The sequence below is a fragment of the Myxocyprinus asiaticus genome, chromosome 3 (genome assembly GCF_019703515.2).
Source record: "Myxocyprinus asiaticus isolate MX2 ecotype Aquarium Trade chromosome 3, UBuf_Myxa_2, whole genome shotgun sequence".
Classification (NCBI taxonomy): domain Eukaryota; kingdom Metazoa; phylum Chordata; class Actinopteri; order Cypriniformes; family Catostomidae; genus Myxocyprinus; species Myxocyprinus asiaticus.
In genome coordinates, this window is record NC_059346.1 from 737,912 (window position 1) to 756,081 (window position 18,170).

The following is an 18,170-nucleotide window of genomic DNA, read 5'->3' on the forward strand; positions in this document are numbered from 1 at the left end:
TCGGCGGCTTTTCTTTCATCTGTTCTTCAAAATACAATCACACATGTTTCATCAAACATGCATCTTTGTGTCTAATTTCTTGTAATATATCACTCCGAGCAGTCTTACAGGTCACCTTCCACAGTAGCTGGTACATCAGCAAAATACTCCGTATGAAAAATCCACATTTGACGGGTGTTCATTTCAAACCTTGTTCACCAGGAGGAGGCTGTATGACAAATTCGGAAGGAAATCAAAACAGTGTCATTGACTTCAAGCTTTGCAATCGCACCCGCACTTTCTGCTGGAAAAGTATCTCTAGAAAGTTTTAAATGATCATGTGTTGGTGAATGGTGAGACACCCGGCGAGTCACTTGATTTTAGGTTCCCGACCCCTGCCCTATAGCATCGTAACAGTAAGTTTTGCATGCAAAATATAGAGTTTGTGATTATTATAAAGTCAGTTGTTCACTAGGTATTCCCATATTTAAAGTGAACTTTATTTGTTCATATTAGAATGTGAGAAAATTCGTAAATGTCTTTTTTGACTCATAAATTGTCTTCATGCCGTGACGATGAGATTTCTCTTCTCAGTTCCTCTTGTAAATCTTGTAAGTGGAGCGAGATGGGGTCAGCTCTCTCTTAATTTCACTTACCTGACATTTGCCTAATCTCATGTTGAGTGTGTAATTACATCACGCTGGGTCCAATCAGAATCTGCGATTCCAGGAAAACTAAGACGAAATACTCAATTTGCTTTAGAATATTCAGAAATGAACCGCTCTTATAAATCCAATAGGCCTGTAATTACAACTGCTGGGTTTTATAGAAATGTGATATGTTGTTGTTGTTGTATGTTGTATGTTGTCTTGTTTCATACAGTGGGAGATTTCTGGCAGTATTGTAGAGTAAAATCCCTCAATGCAGATTGAGTTGAACGATCATCTTGTTATGGTTGTGAGTATAAGCATGATTGACTTTTAGTATCCTGAGGTTTATTGATCCGTTTATTGTGGACATTAGATGTTTGACTTACAGAATGTGTCCCTGTGGACAGATCTATATTGCCTATAAAAGATTAAATTAGAGAAGGGGGTTATGTACACTTTATAACACAGAAAGCTGTTCTGGATGCTGATTGGTCAGTACAGTGTACCAGTCGTGTTAAATGCACAATATAGCTACTGTAAATGTCACCGTACAGCTACCGTAGATAACAACTATTAACTGCAGATTACATGTCAGATCTAGTGGAAGATGATGCTTCACAAAAAGAAATTATTGAAAATGTGTGTTTTTGATATGTTTATTATGTAGCAACTTTTGTAAAAGCAATAAGGCACTTGAGGATGTGCTTTCTGTTCTATATTCAAGGACGAGATCGTAACTCGCTGCTGTGTAAATTAGAGTTCAGATTCACCATCAGAATAAATATCAACCCTTTAAAATCTGAAGGTGTTTTTAAAGATTTCCTGTTTCAGTGGCATACCCAAAATTAAAGACTTATAACTAAAAATAAATAAATAAATAAAAACGAGGGTCAAGTGTCTGTTATTATTGTAAAGAATTGTATTTATTTTTTAAATACAAATATATATTATATTATATATCTCTGGGTGTAAATAAGGTGGCTCTGAAAAACTGCTTTTGTTTTGTTCCCAATCACGGCAACCGTATCAGAGAAAAAGTTTGTGCTGATATTACAAAGCAATCAAAAGTTATAACATTACAAATATAATTTATTCAAAAGCCTCTCCAAACAAATAAAACATAATTATACATAAGAACTAATTACACATGCAAACACAACAATGACTAAAGGTTTGCATAGCATGCAGACATGATTTTAGTAATGAGATTTCACAGAATGAGTTTCATTCTGTGTCATTTGAGTCATCATTGAGTCTGTGTCATGTATTTGGCGCCATCTCCTGGTGGTCATATGTAACATTGTGCTTCATGTGGATTATCTAATGATATATGCATCTGATTATCTTGTGTGTGGGCTCGTTTGAAAGATAATCGCCTCCTCTAAATAATGGTGTGTGATGTTTTCGTTTCCGTTTATCTTTTGTGTAGTTAAGTGAAAACGCGGCATATAAGCAACACCAACATTATTGTCAAAGACATATACTTAGCTATTACTCACTGTACTTTTGTCTGTGAGTAAAACAAATGGCTGGTTGTATTCTACTGTTTGAGAGCTTTCCAACAACATATGACACATGGATATTTGATGAGTTTGATGTTTTTACTGATTGCAATAATATGGACAGTGCAATTTTTTTTAAAAATTATTGAAATGGAACATTTCTGATTTGTCTGCGAATTTTAAAGCACTTGTTTGGTTTTGGTCATAATGCATACATGCATTGAAAAGTAGAGCTTCTAAGCTTTCAAACGATACCTATTTTGTGTTGGTCAAGACTGTAGTTATTCATATTTTGACGATTATTTTTTTTTCTCGCCGGCTGGCCCATCTGAGCTTAAAGGTTTAAACACCATCTCCCCCCTTCAGCTTTGCATGAGGTTAAAGGTCATTCTAGATGCTCACAGGATTTCTACACTGGACAGCTGGAGGGAGAAAGAGAAAGAGCAGTAGAATGACATCACTTCCCGTGACTTCACTGATGAGAGTTCAGTTTGAGCCCACAGGATGTTGATTAAAGCCTCACTGATGCCCTGAACAATAATTAACATCACACATGTCAATATGTCCTTTAATGCTCAGAGAGAACAATGCAGCTCATGCAGGTTAATTATATAATGAGGTATGTGTACATAATTAACATATCAACTTTTGTTACCTTTCATATTGTTTAGGTAACATACAAGAGGTCATGGTATATTGTGAATATAACCTGTTAAAGGGTTTTCTTGGACATAACAAACAGTGGTCATTATTAGGGATGGGCACGAGTAATCGTACTCAAGTACTCGAACGTGACAGCGACGATCGATCATAAAAACAATAATCGTGTGAGTTTATAAAAAGACATATTTTTCTTTTTTCTGATTGGTTATAGCAGAATTTTGGGCGGCACCTTGAGCTCTGATCGGTTAGCGTTGCCAGAGCATGCGGTCCAAAGTCCAGACCAAAGAACAGAGAGTTGCGTAGTGATGTCTGGCTTCACTTCAACATAATAGATGAAAATACAGTTCAATGCAAGATGTGCAGCGCCAAGATGTCACACAAATCTACCACAAGTACAATGCGTCATCATCTAGTATTTGTACATAAAATGTCTTGCGATACCAGAGAGGAAACTCAGATGAGCATCGTATCTTTTACCGTCAGACAGAAATGCAACGCAGCCAGAGCTGAAAAGATTACACAACTAATCACCGAAATGGTAGCGAAAGATTTGCTGCCCATTAGTTTCGTCGAAGGAGAAGGGTTTAAAGATTTGATGCATTACGTTGAGCCCCAGTATAACGTCCCATCGCGCAAAACAGTCACGGGAAGAATAGATGTTCTATATGAAAAGACTGCTTCTTCACTGAAAGACAGACTGTCAAAGATAGCAAAGATGGCTATCACTACGGACTCATGGACCACGCTGACCACTGAATCTTATATAACACTAACTTGCCATTACATTGCTGAATGGTAAATACATAGTTCAGTGTTAGAGACACGCAGTTTCGACGAACGACACACCGCTGTGAACATAGCCAACTACCTAAAAGATGCAACAGAACAGCTGTCAAGCTCGGAGAAAGTAATTGCGTGTGTTCATGATAACGCTAGTAACTTGGTTTTGGCGAATCGTGGTCTTTGGGAATCAGTGCCCTGCTTCGCGCACACCCTGCAGCAAGCCATCAACAAAGGCTTCAGCGTTGCTTCTGTAAAAAGCGTGATAGCTGCCAGCAGCCGGTTGGTGGCACATTTTCACCACAGCACAGTGGCTACAGCGGCACTTCACCAGAAACAACAACAGCAGAAAGTACGCGAACACAAACTTATCCAGTACTGTCGCACGCGGTGGAATTCTGTGTGTGATAAGTTCGAATGTCTTTTAGAACAGAGATGGACTGTGTGCGCTGTTCTGTCAGATCGCAATATTACAAAACTTGCAGATGCGAAGACACTTGACTTGAAAGATGAGCACTGGCAGATTGTAGAAGAACTGATACCCGTTCTCCAGTCTCTGAAGTGCGCCACAACAACAATGTGCAGTGAGATGCATGTTTGCGTTTCGATGGTCTATCTGATCACACATAGCCTCATCACTAAACACCTAAACACACAGACCAGCGAGTCTCCAAGAGTGTCGGAGTTCAAGACAGCCGTGGCAGAATCTCTGAAACAGTGCATAGCTACTGTTGCTGAGGATGCTGAGAAAGTGGCTCTACCTCTGATTGCGGCAACATTGGATCCAAGACACAAACATCTGAAGTTTCTTGAGACAGAGCTTTGAGAGAGAGTAAAGGAGAATCTGAAACAGCTTTACGACATAGTTACAAATTCTGTCACACCCATACAGAGTGACTCTCAGCCTGATCGAGCAGCAATTACGGCACTCGACACTCTTTTTGGTGAGGATTATGGCGTGAGTGATTTTTGTTCGCGTGACACCGAGATCGAAAGGTACTTCAGTGAGCCATGCATCTCTGTAAACCAGGATCCTTTACTGTGGTGGAAGGTAAATGAGAATCGGTTTACAAAGCTAATCATCCTTCCCCAGTGGTACTTAGCTGTTCCTGCAACATCTGTTCCAGCGGAGCATGTTTTTTCCACCAACTTTGCCTTTAAAACAGCCCCAATTCTCCTAGATACACCTGGACACAGTTTTTCATGGTTGTAGGCAGATAAGATGTTCCAAGCTTCTTGGAGAATTCACCACAGGTCTTCTATCTATTTAGGCTGTCTCAATTGCTTCTGTCTCTTTATGTAATCTCAGACTGACACGATGTTCAGTGGGGGGCTCTGTGGGGGCCATGACATCTGTTGCAGGGCTCCCTGTTCTTCTATCTATTTAGGCTGTCTCAATTGCTTCTGTGTCTTTATGTAATCTCAAACTGACTCGATGTTCAGTGGGGGGCTTTGTGGGGGCCATGACATCTATTGCAGGGCTCCCTGTTCTTCTATTCTAGTCTTTTTTTATTTGCAAAAGTAATGTTTGGGAGTCTAACATTTATATTTCCTATTGACACACTAAAGCTGAAGATATAAATAACCATCTTAAGACAAATGCTTTTTTGAAACATCTTATGTGCCTTTTGCACAGTACTGTGTGTGTGTGTGTGTGTGTGTATATATACAGGTGCATCTCAATAAATTAGAATGTCGTGGAAAAGTTCATTTATTTCAGTAATTCAACTCAAATTGTGAAACTCGTGTATTAAATAAATTCAATGCACACAGACTGAAGTAGTTTAAGTCTTTGGTTCTTTTAATTGTGATGATTTTGGCTCACATTTAACAAAAACCCACCTATTCACTATCTCAAAAAATTAGAATACATCATAAGACCAATAAGAAAAACATTTTTAGTGAATTGTTGGCCTTCTGGAAAGTATGTTCATTTACTGTATATGTACTCAATACTTGGTAGGGGCTCCTTTTGCTTTAATTACTGCCTCAATTTGGCGTGGCATGGAGGTGATCAGTTTGTGGCACTGCTGAGGTGGTATGGAAGCCCAGGTTTCTTTGACAGTGGCCTTCAGCTCATCTGCATTTTTTGGTCTCTTGTTTCTCATTTTCCTCTTGACAATACCCCATAGATTCTCTATGGGGTTCAGGTCTGGTGAGTTTGCTGGCCAGTCAAGCACACCAACACCATGGTCATTTAACCAACTTTTGGTGCTTTTGGCAGTGTGGGCAGGTGCCAAATCCTGCTGGAAAATGAAATCAGCATCTTTAAAAAGCTGGTCAGCAGAAGGAAGCATGAAGTGCTCCAAAATTTCTTGGTAAACGGGTGCAGTGACTTTGGTTTTCAAAAAACACAATGGACCAACACCAGCAGATGACATTGCACCCCAAATCATCACAGACTGTGGAAACTTAACACTGGACTTCAAGCAACTTGGGCTATGAGCTTCTCCACCCTTCCTCCAGACTCTAGGACCTTGGTTTCCAAATGAAATACAAAACTTGCTCTCATCTGAAAAGAGGACTTTGGACCACTGGGCAACAGTCCAGTTCTTCTTCTCCTTAGCCCAGGTAAGACGCCTCTGACGTTGTCTGTGGTTCAGGAGTGGCTTAACAAGAGGAATACTGTAGCCAAATTCCTTGACATGTCTGTGTGTGGTGGCTCTTGATGCCTTGACCCCAGCCTCAGTCCATTCCTTGTGAAGTTCACCCAAATTCTTGAATCGATTTTGCTTGACAATCATAAGGCTGCGGTTCTCTCGGTTGGTTGTGCATCTTTTTCTTCCACACTTTTTCCTTCCACTCAACTTTCTGTTAACATGCTTGGATACAGCACTCTGTGAACAGCCAGCTTCTTTGGCAATGAATGTTTGTGGCTTACCCTCCTTGTGAAGGGTGTCAATGATTGTCTTCTGGACAACTGTCAGATCAGCAGTCTTCCCCATGATTGTGTAGCCTAGTGAACCAAACTGAGAGACCATTTTGAAGGCTCAGGAAACCTTTGCAGGTGTTTTGAGTTGATTAGCTGATTGGCATGTCAAAATATTCTAATTTTTTGAGATAGTGAATTGGTGGGTTTTTGTTAAATGTGAGCCAAAATCATCACAATTAAAAGAACCAAAGACTTAAACTACTTCAGTCTGTGTGCACTGAATTTATTTAATACACGAGTTTCACAATTTGAGTTGAATTACTGAAATAAATGAACTTTTCCACGACATTCTAATTTATTGAGATGCACCTGTATATATATATATATATACTGTATAATATTATTTGTAGGGCTGGGCAGTATGGCCAAAAATGTTATCACTATTTTCTTTTTCATATCATTCGATATCGATATTTATCTCAATATACATTCACATTTGCACATTGCACTTTTTTTTTTTTTCCATGTTGGCAGAAGAAAAGAAGAAAATACTGTAATCCTAAACAATCAAACTAATCTATACAAAACTGCATTGTGGGCCCAGAGAAGCCAAATCAGTGATGATCTTCTACCATAATATTACAATATTTTATAGAGTTTATCAATCAAGTGCAGTTGGATATGCATGTTAAAAGATCATCTGTTCGTTTTGAAGCATAATTACATCAGTCCAGTATTTGTTTGAATATTTTCACATTCAAATGATATCTTTCTTTACATTCAGATATCCAAGTATGGGGGCATAGAAGCCCTTGTGACTGTGGAGTGATACTGTATGGGGGTTTAGGGGTGACCCCTGAGAGAACATTTTGAAAATGTAAAAGTCTGAATGGACCATTTTTATATTTTCATTAAAGTAAGAAAGATTAGTCTACAAACTAGTCATTTTATTGTCTTTCCTTGTCATCCATTCCAGAGATAATGACATCTGATTCATTTCACAAAATTAGAATAGAAATCTATTTGTTTATTATTAAAGGCTCATAACATGCTGATTAATAAAGCTAAATATAGAAGGATAAAAACGTTATGGTTTAAAGGCGCTCTGGAACCATATTAACTTATGTGGCGCCTCATGTCTACTCACATGCAGGGAAAAGAGGCAACGCGTGCGGAGTGAAGAGGGCATAAATTAAGCATGTTTGGTGCTAAAGAAAATATTCAAGAATACAGCACATAAAGATCAGATGTGCTTTGTCGCACTGCTCATTAGAGATGATGAAAGGGCGCAACCGTCATCATGAGGTCTTGCAGTCTGGATGGAATCAATCCGGGGTCCAGATCCAGACCGCAGTGACCGGCGTAGCCTAATCATTAGAAAGGCAGCTAACGTTAGCAACTTAGGCCTTAAGTTTCCACTGGCACGTTGTTTGCGGCTTTGAGTGGATTTCTTCCACGCTAGTGGAAACGTAGCCTGAGAAAGCAGAACTGTTTGCCTTTTTAGTGACACGCACCTGATCATCTAGATGTAGAACATATATTTTCAATATGTGATGTTTGTCACAATAAACGGCAAAATACTCCCGATCAATGAGATCTTTGCGTGAAATGTCTAAAGGGTTTTTTTTAATGAATTTTAAACAAAACAACCTTCCGTTATTATTTCTTTTCAAACAAATTATGTTGTTCCATCAATATTCAGTAAACTTAAATCAATTATTGAAATCTTGATACATTTTGTCACCAGAAAAAAGCACATTTTCATTAAGGTGTGCCTTTAACCCCATTGTACCCTACTATATCTTGCTCTGTTTAACTTATAATCCTGAAGCAGATCTTTTATCACTAAACCAAACTCATTCATAATTCATGGATGCATATGTTATGAAGAGGAGCTGTGACCATGCATCTGATGTCATTGATTTTCCTTCTGAACACATTTACTGTTAATCACAATTACAAAAGTGCACAGAGGATTATTTACCCCTTTACTATTCCATTTCTGAAAGACACTGTCCGACTTTTCATGTCATTACTCAAGATTTATATTTCATTTGTATTTGTGGATTTATCTGCTGTTGTGTTGTTGGGCTTTTTAGATAAATAACTACAGCTCTTTATCTTTGAAACTCTAAATCAGTAAACTTCTGTATGGTGACGTATATAGATTCATGTGAATCAAGCTAATATTGCACTCTCTGCATTTGAGTGTCCAGTGAAGTTAATCTGTGATCAGAAGCGTTCACAGTAATGCAGCATATTGAGTGTGCAGTTCTTTGAATATTGACCAGAAACAAACCCAGTATACCATATTTGTTTGTTTGCATGCAAAGCATTAATTCGGTGTATGACAGCTGTCATTGGGTTTCTGTTCAGCCCCTCCTAAGTGCTGGCATGGACGCATGAGCTGTAATTCATGCATCTCCTCAACGGTGGGTAATTGTCGAGTCGAACACGCGTTGACCTGTGACCAATCCCGCTGGCATGCGCAGGCTCCCCAACTGCTGTGGGAGGCCAGTGACGGGTGTGTGGACAATACAGCCGACAGATTGGCTCTGTATGGGGGTCTGGAGCGGTAAATAAGTCCCTTTGTGTGTCATCAGTCAGGGGCTGTTCAACAATGAGCCCCTACGAATGCAAAGTTAGGAAATGAATGAGGGGGTGTTGAGAGCTGAGGTCAGCATCCCTCTTGACCTTTATGACCCCCAGAGTTTACTGTCACTCAGAACAACTGGGTTTGTTTAAGCTGCCTGTGTGTTAGTTAGTTAGCTGGTTAGTTTATTGACCCCATACAGGGTTCGACAATAAGGATGGCCCACTTGCCCGGGGTTGGTGTGTGTTGACAGAACTGCCACTTCAGAATCAGAATCAGAATGAGTTTATTGCCAAGTATGCTTACACATACAAGGAATTTGTCTTTGTGACAGGAGCTTCCAGTACACAACAATACAAAAACAGCAACAAGACTTTTAAAAAATAATTAAAATGGAATAAAAAAAAAGATAAATATTGAAAAGAAAACAGTATATATAGAATACACAATAGACACATACATATAATAGACACATGCATACATTATACATATATATACACACACACACACACATACATACATATACATACATACATATACACACACACATACATACATACATGCAGACATACACACATACATATATACAAATATATATATATACAAATATATACACATATACATATATATGAATATATATACATACATACACATTCACATACGTAGTGCAAATCTAAATACAAATCTGTTATGTACAGTGCAAGGGAATGTAATGGCAGAAGAGGTAGGATATGTTGGATAATATGAAAAGACTAAGCTGTGTATTGCACATTAATTATTGCTCAAAGGAGCAGTTTTAACTGTTCATGAGATGGATAGCCTGAGGGATAAAACTGTTCCTGTGCCCGACGGTTCTGGTGCTCAGAGCTCTGAAACATTGGCCAGAAGGCAACAGTTCAAAAAGGTAGTGGGCAGGGTGAGTGGGGTCCAGAGTGATTTTTTTCCAGCCTTTTTCCTCACTCTGGAAGTGTATAGTTCTTGAAGGAGGGGCGGGGGCAACCAATACTCCTCTCAGCAGTCCAAACTGTCCTTTGTAGTCTTCTGATATCCAATTTCATAGCTGAACCAAACCAGACAAATATTGAAGTGCAGAGGATAGACTCAATCACTGCTGAGTAAAACTGTATCAGCAGCGCCTGTGGCAGGTTGAACTTCCTCAACTTGCAAAGGAAGTACAACCTCTGCTGGGCCTTTCTTACAATGGAGTCAATGTGGGTCTCCCACTTCAGGTCCTGTGAGATGGTAGTGCCCAGGAACTTGAATGACTCCACTGCTGCCACAGTGCTGTTTAGAATGGTGTGGGGGTTCAGTGTTGGGGGGTTCCTCCTAAAGTCCACAGTCATTTCCACCGTTTTGAGCGTGTTCAGCTCCAGGTTGTTTTGACTGCACCAGACAGCCAGCTGTTTAACCTCCCTTCTGTATGCAGACTCATCGTCATCTCGGATGAGGCCGATGACAGTGGTGTCGTCTGCAAACTTCAGGAGCTTGACAGAGGGGTCCTTGGCGATGCAGTCGTTGGTGTAGAGGGAGAAGAGTAGAGTAGTTGGGAGAGCACACATCCCTGGGGGGCACTAGTGCTGATTGTACAGGTGCTGGAAGTGAATGTCCCCTGTCTCACAAGCTGCTGCCTGTCTGTCAGAAAGCTGGTAATCGACTGACAGATAGATGTGGGAACAGAGAGTTGGTGTAATTTAGTCCGGAGAATAGCTGGGATGATGGTGTTGAAAGCCGAACTGAAGTCCACAAAAAGGATCCTTGCATATGTCCCTGGTCTGTCCAGATGTTGCAGGATATGATGCAATCCCATGTTGACTGCATCATCCACAGACCTGTTTGCTCAATAAGCAAATTGAAGGGTATCTAGAAAGGGTCCAGTGATGTTCTTCAGGTGGGCCAACACCAGTCTCTCAAATGACTTCATGACCACAGACATCAGGGCGACAGGTCTGTAGTCATTAAGTCCTGTGATTTTTGGTTTCTTTGGGGTGGGGATGATAGTGGAGCATTTGAAGCAGCATGGGACTTCACACTGCTCCAGTGATCTATGTTGAAGATCTGTGTGAAGATGGGGGCCAGCTGGTTAGCACAGGATCGAAGACATGCAGGTGAAACGCCATCTGGACCCTGTGCTTTCCTTATCCATTGTTTTCGAAAGACACTGCACACATCATCTTCACAGATCTTAAGTGCAGGTTGAGTAGCAGGAGGGGGGAGGAGGGGGTTGCAGGAGGTGTTGGTGTTTGTGTGAAGTGAAGGTCAGAGCGGGTGTGGGGTGTGAGATTGGGACTTTCAAATCTACAGTAGAACACATTCAGGTCGTCAGCCAGTTGTTGGTCCACCACAGGGTTGGGAGCAGGAGTCCTGTAATTCGTAAGTTGTTTCATGCCACTCCACACCATTAGGGTCGTTAGCTGAAAATTTGTTTTTCAGCTTCTCAGAGTATCTTCTTTTAGCCACTCTGATTCCCTTATTCAGTGTGTTCCTGGCCTGATTGTACAAGACTTTATCCCCAACTCTGTAAGCATCCTCTTTGGCCTGACGATGCTGCCTGAGTTCTGCTGTAAACCATGGTTTGTCATTTTTAGATGTTAAATAAGTCCTAGTAGGAATGCACATATCCTCACATAAACTGATATATGATGTTACAGTATCTGTGAGCTCGTCCATATTGGTGTCTGCAGATTCAAAAACACTCCAATCAGTGCTATCAAAGCAGGCTTGTAGTTCCAGCTCTGCTTCATTGGTCCATCACTTTACAGTCCTTACTACTGGCTTAGCAGATTTTAATTTCTGTTTGTAGGTTGGAAGAAGATGAACCAGACAGTGATCAGAGAGTCCCAAAGCTGCTCTAGGAACAGAGTGATATGCATCCTTTATTGTTGTGTAGCAATGATCCAGTATGTTCCTGTCTCTGGTGGGGCATGTAATGTGCTGTTTGTATTTGGGCAGTTCACGTGTGAGGTTTGCTTTGTTAAAATCCCCAAGAATAATACTGCCACTGGTGCCAATCGACCCAGTGCTGTGTTGCAATGAAATGTTACATTCCTTGATCTTGTAAATGTGTCTTTATACCTTACAAACATATTACATTTGGAATTTTTATGATGTATTGTAAACTATTGTTGCAAATTCTGCCAATTTAAACTTATCAACAAGTTATCTAGCTGGCTGACAAAATGTTTTTGTCGAAATTGTGAGAATGATTTGTAATTATTACCATTATCCAAAGGTACATTTCTAATTTCAGCATTTTTATTTTATTTATTTTTATTTTTTTTGTAGTTCAGACCTTTGTTTCAGATTCAATTCAATTACGATTCTTTACCTAATGAGTATGATGCATCTTGAAATATGAAACTTTGCATATTTATTAAAGTAAAAAACTGAAATATCTCATTGACATAAGTATTCAGACCCTTAACTCAGTACTTAGTTGAAGCACCTTTGGCAGCGATTACAGCCTCAAATCTTTTTGGGTATGATGCAACAAGCTTTGCACACCTGAATTTGGGGAATTTATGGCATTCTTCTCTGTAGATCCTCTCAAGCTCTGTCAGGTTGGATGGGACGAGTGGAGAGCCATTTTCAGGTCGCTCCAGAGATGTTCGATTGGGTTGAAGTCCGGTCTCTGGCTGGGCCACTCAAGGCCACATTCACAGAGTTGTCCCTAAGCCACTCTTGCGTTGTCTTGGCTGTGTGTTTAGGGTCATTGTCCTGTTGGAAGGTGAACCTTCAGCCCAGTCTGAGGTCCAGTGCACTCTGGACCAGGTTTTCATTCAGAATATCTCTATATTTTGCTGCGTTCAGCTTTCCTTCAACCCTGACCAGTCCCCCAGTCCCTGCCTCTGAAAAACACCCCCACAACATGATGCTACCACCACCGTGCTTCACCGTTGGGATGGTATTGTGCATGTGATGAGCGGTGCCTGGTTTCCTTCAGACATTACACTTGGAATTGAGGCCAAACAGTTCAATCTTTGTTTCATCAGACCAGAGAATCTTGTTTCTCACAGTCTGAAAATCCTTTAGGTGTTTTTTTTATGTGTCTTGCACTGAGGAGAGGCTTCAGTCTGGCCACTCTGCCATAAAGCCCAGATCGGTGGAGTGTTTTCAGGTGTGAAACCTTATATAGACAGGTGTGTGCCTTTCCAAATCATGTCCAATCAATTGAATTTGCCACAGGTGGACTCCAATCAAAGTGTAGAAAAATCTCAAAGATGATGCACCTGAGCTAAATTTCAAGTGTCAGAGCAAAGGGTCTGAATATTTATGTGATATTTCAGTTTTTTCTTTTTAATAAATTTGTAAAGTTATCAAAAATCTGTTTTTTGCTTTCTCATTATGGGGTATGGAGTGTAGATTGATGTGAAGAAAAAATATTTAAAGCATTTCAGCATAAGGCTGCAACATAACAAAATGTGAAAAAAAAATGAAGGGGTCTGAATACTTTCTGAATGCACTGTAGATATTATGAATATGTTACATATAGACATAATGTGGTACATATACAGTAGATATGTTACAAGCATAAGAAATCAGAAATTAATAAAGATAATGTCTGATGCAAACAGACAGTAAACCGTTAAATAAGAGTAACAGAATTACATATCACGTAACGTTAAGATATTGCACCCAGGGCCGCATTAAGGTGGTCCTGGGCCCCAGGGCTTATCATTTCGCTGGGCCCCTGTCAGTCGTCAGAGCGGGTGGGGGAGTGGTGGACCGTTTCACTCGATGATCATGCACTACACGGACGGGTTTAGCCGTTGCATGCCCTCTCTGTGTTTACATCAACATCTCCTGCAGAACAGGTTTACATACACACCCTTCTGAGAACGTCGACGGGTCCCTATATTCTGTAGTATTCACTATAAAGAGAATGAATGAACAAGTTCATGTTTTCTGCACACCAATCAGTTTTATTTAAGTTAAGTTTTATTTGTGTTTTAAATAACACATTTTATGGAGATACAAAAGCAATATTAACATAATATATCATAATTGAGGAACAAGGCAACAACAATGAACTTACTTTTGTCAAATGGTTGGAAACAGTTTTGAATAATGACACAGAAATCCGAACTCAGCAGCACCATCCATCCATCCATCCATCCATCCATCCGTCCATCCATAAATTGATTACCTGTTCGCATGAAGCATAAACTTTCTTTATTTCAAAGTGCGCTTTCTTTCCCTTCAATCTCACATGCTCCGCTGTTGCGAGAATGTTCATGTAATATGAGACCGTCACATTGGGTATTAATATAGTAATGATAATCGATTCTTAAATTCCATAATCAATGCATCAAAATTTCTTTGAAACATTGATGCACCAATGTGATTTTTTTTTTTTTATTTCCTCCCCTTTTCACCCCAATTTGGAACGCCCAATTCCTAATGCGCTCTAAGTCCTCGTGGTGATGTAGTGACTCGCCTAAATCCAGGTGGCGGAGGACGAATCTCAGTTGCCTCCGCGTCTGAGACCGTCAATCTGCGTATTTTATCACGTGACTTGTTGAGCACGTTATCGTGGAGACATAGCACGTGTGGAGGCTTCACGCTATACTCCACGGCATCCACGCACAACTCACCACGCGCCCCACCGAGAGCGAGAACCACATTATAGTGACCATGAGGAGATTACCCCATGTGACTCTACCCTCCCTAGCAACCGGGCCAATTTGGTTGCTTAGGAGACCTGGCTGGAGTCACTCAGCACGCCCTGGATTCAAACTCGTGACTCCAGGGGTGGTAGTCAGCGTCAGTACTCGCTGAGCTACCCAGGCTGCCGAAAATGGTTCAAATTTAACAATTTACGGATGGAGCTACATCTAGAGCCCCATATTTCTACGATTTAACCATATAGGGCCTTAAACATGAAACATGGCATATAATGCAACAAGAGGTGCTGAAGTCAGCTGATTTTAGTAATAGATCTACCTATCTCTGTGTAAAAATAAAATAAAGATGCTGTCACCTTTCTAAGGTTATTTTTTTACCTGTAGGTTTTCTCCAAAATCATAGATGAAACTTTTGTCTTTCATCATCATTTCTATGTATCTTTCTTCAGAATAAAGTGTTAATAAAATCAAACCTTTCACCTGGGGAAGTTTCTGAAATTTGGTTGATACGTGCATATAATCCAGATTAGTTAAAAACCAGAGCAGAAACTGGACAAAAGAAGTGGCCCTTATACATTATCCAGTATAACCCTGGAGTGTTTGTATTTCCAGCTTTCTCGCTCTCTCTCTGTTGTAACATATTCATGTTGTTGTTGTTGTATATTTTGCAGCAGTGCTGATATTGTGTGACAGTGACCTGTCACTTCATCGTTTACACTTCATGTGCTGAGATGATATATAATTAGCTGAAAGGATGCCTTCAATTCATAACAGAGCTGTGTGTCTTTGAGGATTAATACAGAACAGCCTGATCTCTAAAGCAAAGCTCTCCTCTGTGCTCGGGATTCAGAATAAAATCTCATTCATCATATCTCAGTAGTGTTGAAATCCCAGCAGTGTGTTTGGTGAGTGGAGATATGAGTGTCGAGTCTGAGAATCCACATGTATCTTCATGTTGAGTAAAAGAAGAGCTTAAGGGCATTACAGCTCTCTGCAGATCCTCTCAGAATTCACCGGCACGACTGCGCAGACGAGAACAGAATGCACAATGCTCACATCATCGACATGGATTGGTGGAAACTGGCTGGATGAGGCCTGTTTGTGTGCAGCTTTATTCAGAATGATCTCGAGTGTTGGGAAACAATTGCTTTTGTGGAGAATTCATTGGTGCTGGTTATTTTTCCGGTTTGTCTATCTCCTCCAAACCCTAAACTGGTCATATTCAGTGCTTTTGTAGCATTTAATTTTTCCCACTTATAACTTTATTTCATGACCATTTTCCGCCCTCTCTCTGACCCTTAGCGATCCTCTGCATGTAAGCGAGGTGTCTGAATACCGAATAGATGTTGATATGTTAATATGGGCAGTCGCGTGTTAATTAACTCATAGTTGTGATGACATTATCATGATGAACACACTGTTTTTTTTGGACTGGAGAGGAAGTTCAGAACTGGTTACCAAATTCTTCAAGAGTGTAAGAAAAACCCTGTTTTCCTTCATTTTTCAACCCATTTGATGGGGATGATTCATTCCTGGTTCACAGGATTCAAGTGGGATCATGAGCCCTGTACAGTCAGAATTAAAATATTCCGTGTGGTTTCATATGTGTAGTGAGCATTTCTTTTGGGATACAGTTAGACTGTCTGTATGGACAGATGTGATACACAGGCACATATACACAGTACAGCTCTTCTTGAGGAGATGAATGTGTTAAAATGACGCACAGGAACTCACAGTGTATTGGTTTGTGTTCTGCGGGATGTTGCGGCTACTTGAAGATGCTATAAGCCCCGTTCACACCGGCAGCATCATAGCGCGAGACAGCGACACCATCCCATTCATTTTCAATGAGAGTATAGCAGCTTCCGGCGACGTGAGCTGTCATGGCCGCTGGCATCAGAGATCGCCATGGAGAGCGACAAGACAAGTTGAGAAAATATCAACTTTATGCAAATGACGAGCGACATTTGCAAACGACTGCAATGAGAGTGAAGACAGCGGAGCTCACGTCATCAGGCAAGACAGGAGAAGTTTCAGCATCGTGAGGGATTTTTTACCTGTCTGTAACCATATGCATGGATATAATAAAACGATGTGTGGAAAAGCGTGTCAGAAGAGGTCTGCATTCTGAGTTTGATTCATTCATTCATGATAGATTGATGAACTAGTTAATGATTTCATGTCATTCCAAACCCATATGCTGCTATTCATTCTTTGAAACGCGTGGATAAATTCTGAAGAATATTTACGCAGCTCTTTTCCATGCAACAGTATCTCGCAGTGACCATGACGGTCAACAGCTTACACGTGTGGGGCAACATGAGAGTGAGTAAATAATAACAATGTTTATTTTAAGGTGAACTATCCCTTTAAAGAGAGTGTTCTGTTTCCCATGGTGTGGACTTCTCTGTCTGGTGTCTAATCAGAGCACAGTTCAGCTTCTGGTTTCACAGCGTCACTGCAGCACTGAATGAGAAACAGGGTTGAAATTGAAAAATCAATGTGGCATGGCAAGATGGCTGACAGGGTTTGGAGAACAGGTGCAGGACTGTAAAATGGCTGGAGCGAACCACTGCCAAAGCTGTCACCCTCTAATGTGTCATTCAAGATAGATTGAGCACGCTTTTACAAAACGACACGCTGGTGAATCTGCGAAACGGACAGACACTCAGAGTAACAGCTACAGGCTCTGTGTGTGTGTGTGTGTGTGTGCGTGTATATATGTGAGTGTGTGTGTGTGTATGTGTGTGTGTGCGCGTGTATATATGTGAGTGTGTGTGTATGTGTGTGTGTGCATGAGTGTGTGTGTGTGTGTGTGTGTGCATGAGTGTGTGTGCATGAGTGTGTGTGTGTGTGCGTGTGTGTGTGTGTGTGTGTGTGCGTTTGTGTGTGTGTGTGTGTGTTTGTGCGAGTGTGTGTGTGTGTGTGTGTTTGTGCGAGTGTGTGTGTGTGTGTGTGCGTGTGTGTGTGTGCGTGTGTGTGTGTGCATGAGTGTGTGTGCGTGTGTGCGTGTGTGTGTGTGAGTGAGTGTGTGTACGTGTGTGTGTGTGTGAGTATGTGTGTGTTTGTGCGAGTGTGTGTGTGTGTGAGTATGTGTGTGTTTGTGCGAGTGTGTGCGCGTGTGTGAGAGTGTGTGTGTGTGTGTGCGTGTTTGTGTGAGTGTGTGTGTGTGTTTGTGCGTGTGTGCATGTGAGTGCGTGTGTGTGCATGTGAGTGCGTGTGTGTGTTTGTGAGTGTGTGTGTGTGTGCGTTTGTATGAGTGTGTGTGTGTGTGTGTGTGTATATGTGAGTGTGTGTGTGTGTGTATGTGAATGTGTCTGTGTGTGAGAGTGTGAGTGTGTGTGTTTGTGTGCATGTGAGTGCGTGTGTGTGTGTGTGTGTGTGCGTTTGTATGAGTGTGTGTGTGTGTGTGTGAGTGTATATGTGAGTGTGTGTGTGTGTGTATGTGAATGTGTCTGTGTGTGAGTGTGTGAATGTGTGTGTGAGTGTGTGTGTGTGTGTGTATGTTTG

At 40.8% G+C, this 18,170-nt stretch overlaps 1 protein-coding gene across 1 annotated transcript in view; it reads left to right on the forward strand.

Moving 5' to 3' along the window:
• The first annotated feature begins 4,181 nt into the window (after positions 1-4,181).
• dcc (DCC netrin 1 receptor) overlaps positions 4,182-18,170 on the forward strand; it is a 307,139-nt gene continuing 293,150 nt past the window's right edge. The window contains exons 1-2 of the mRNA XM_051679498.1: positions 4,182-4,346; positions 4,467-4,570. Of these exons, the coding sequence (XP_051535458.1) occupies positions 4,182-4,346; positions 4,467-4,570 (269 nt within the window). The remainder of the gene's footprint in view (positions 4,347-4,466; positions 4,571-18,170) is intronic.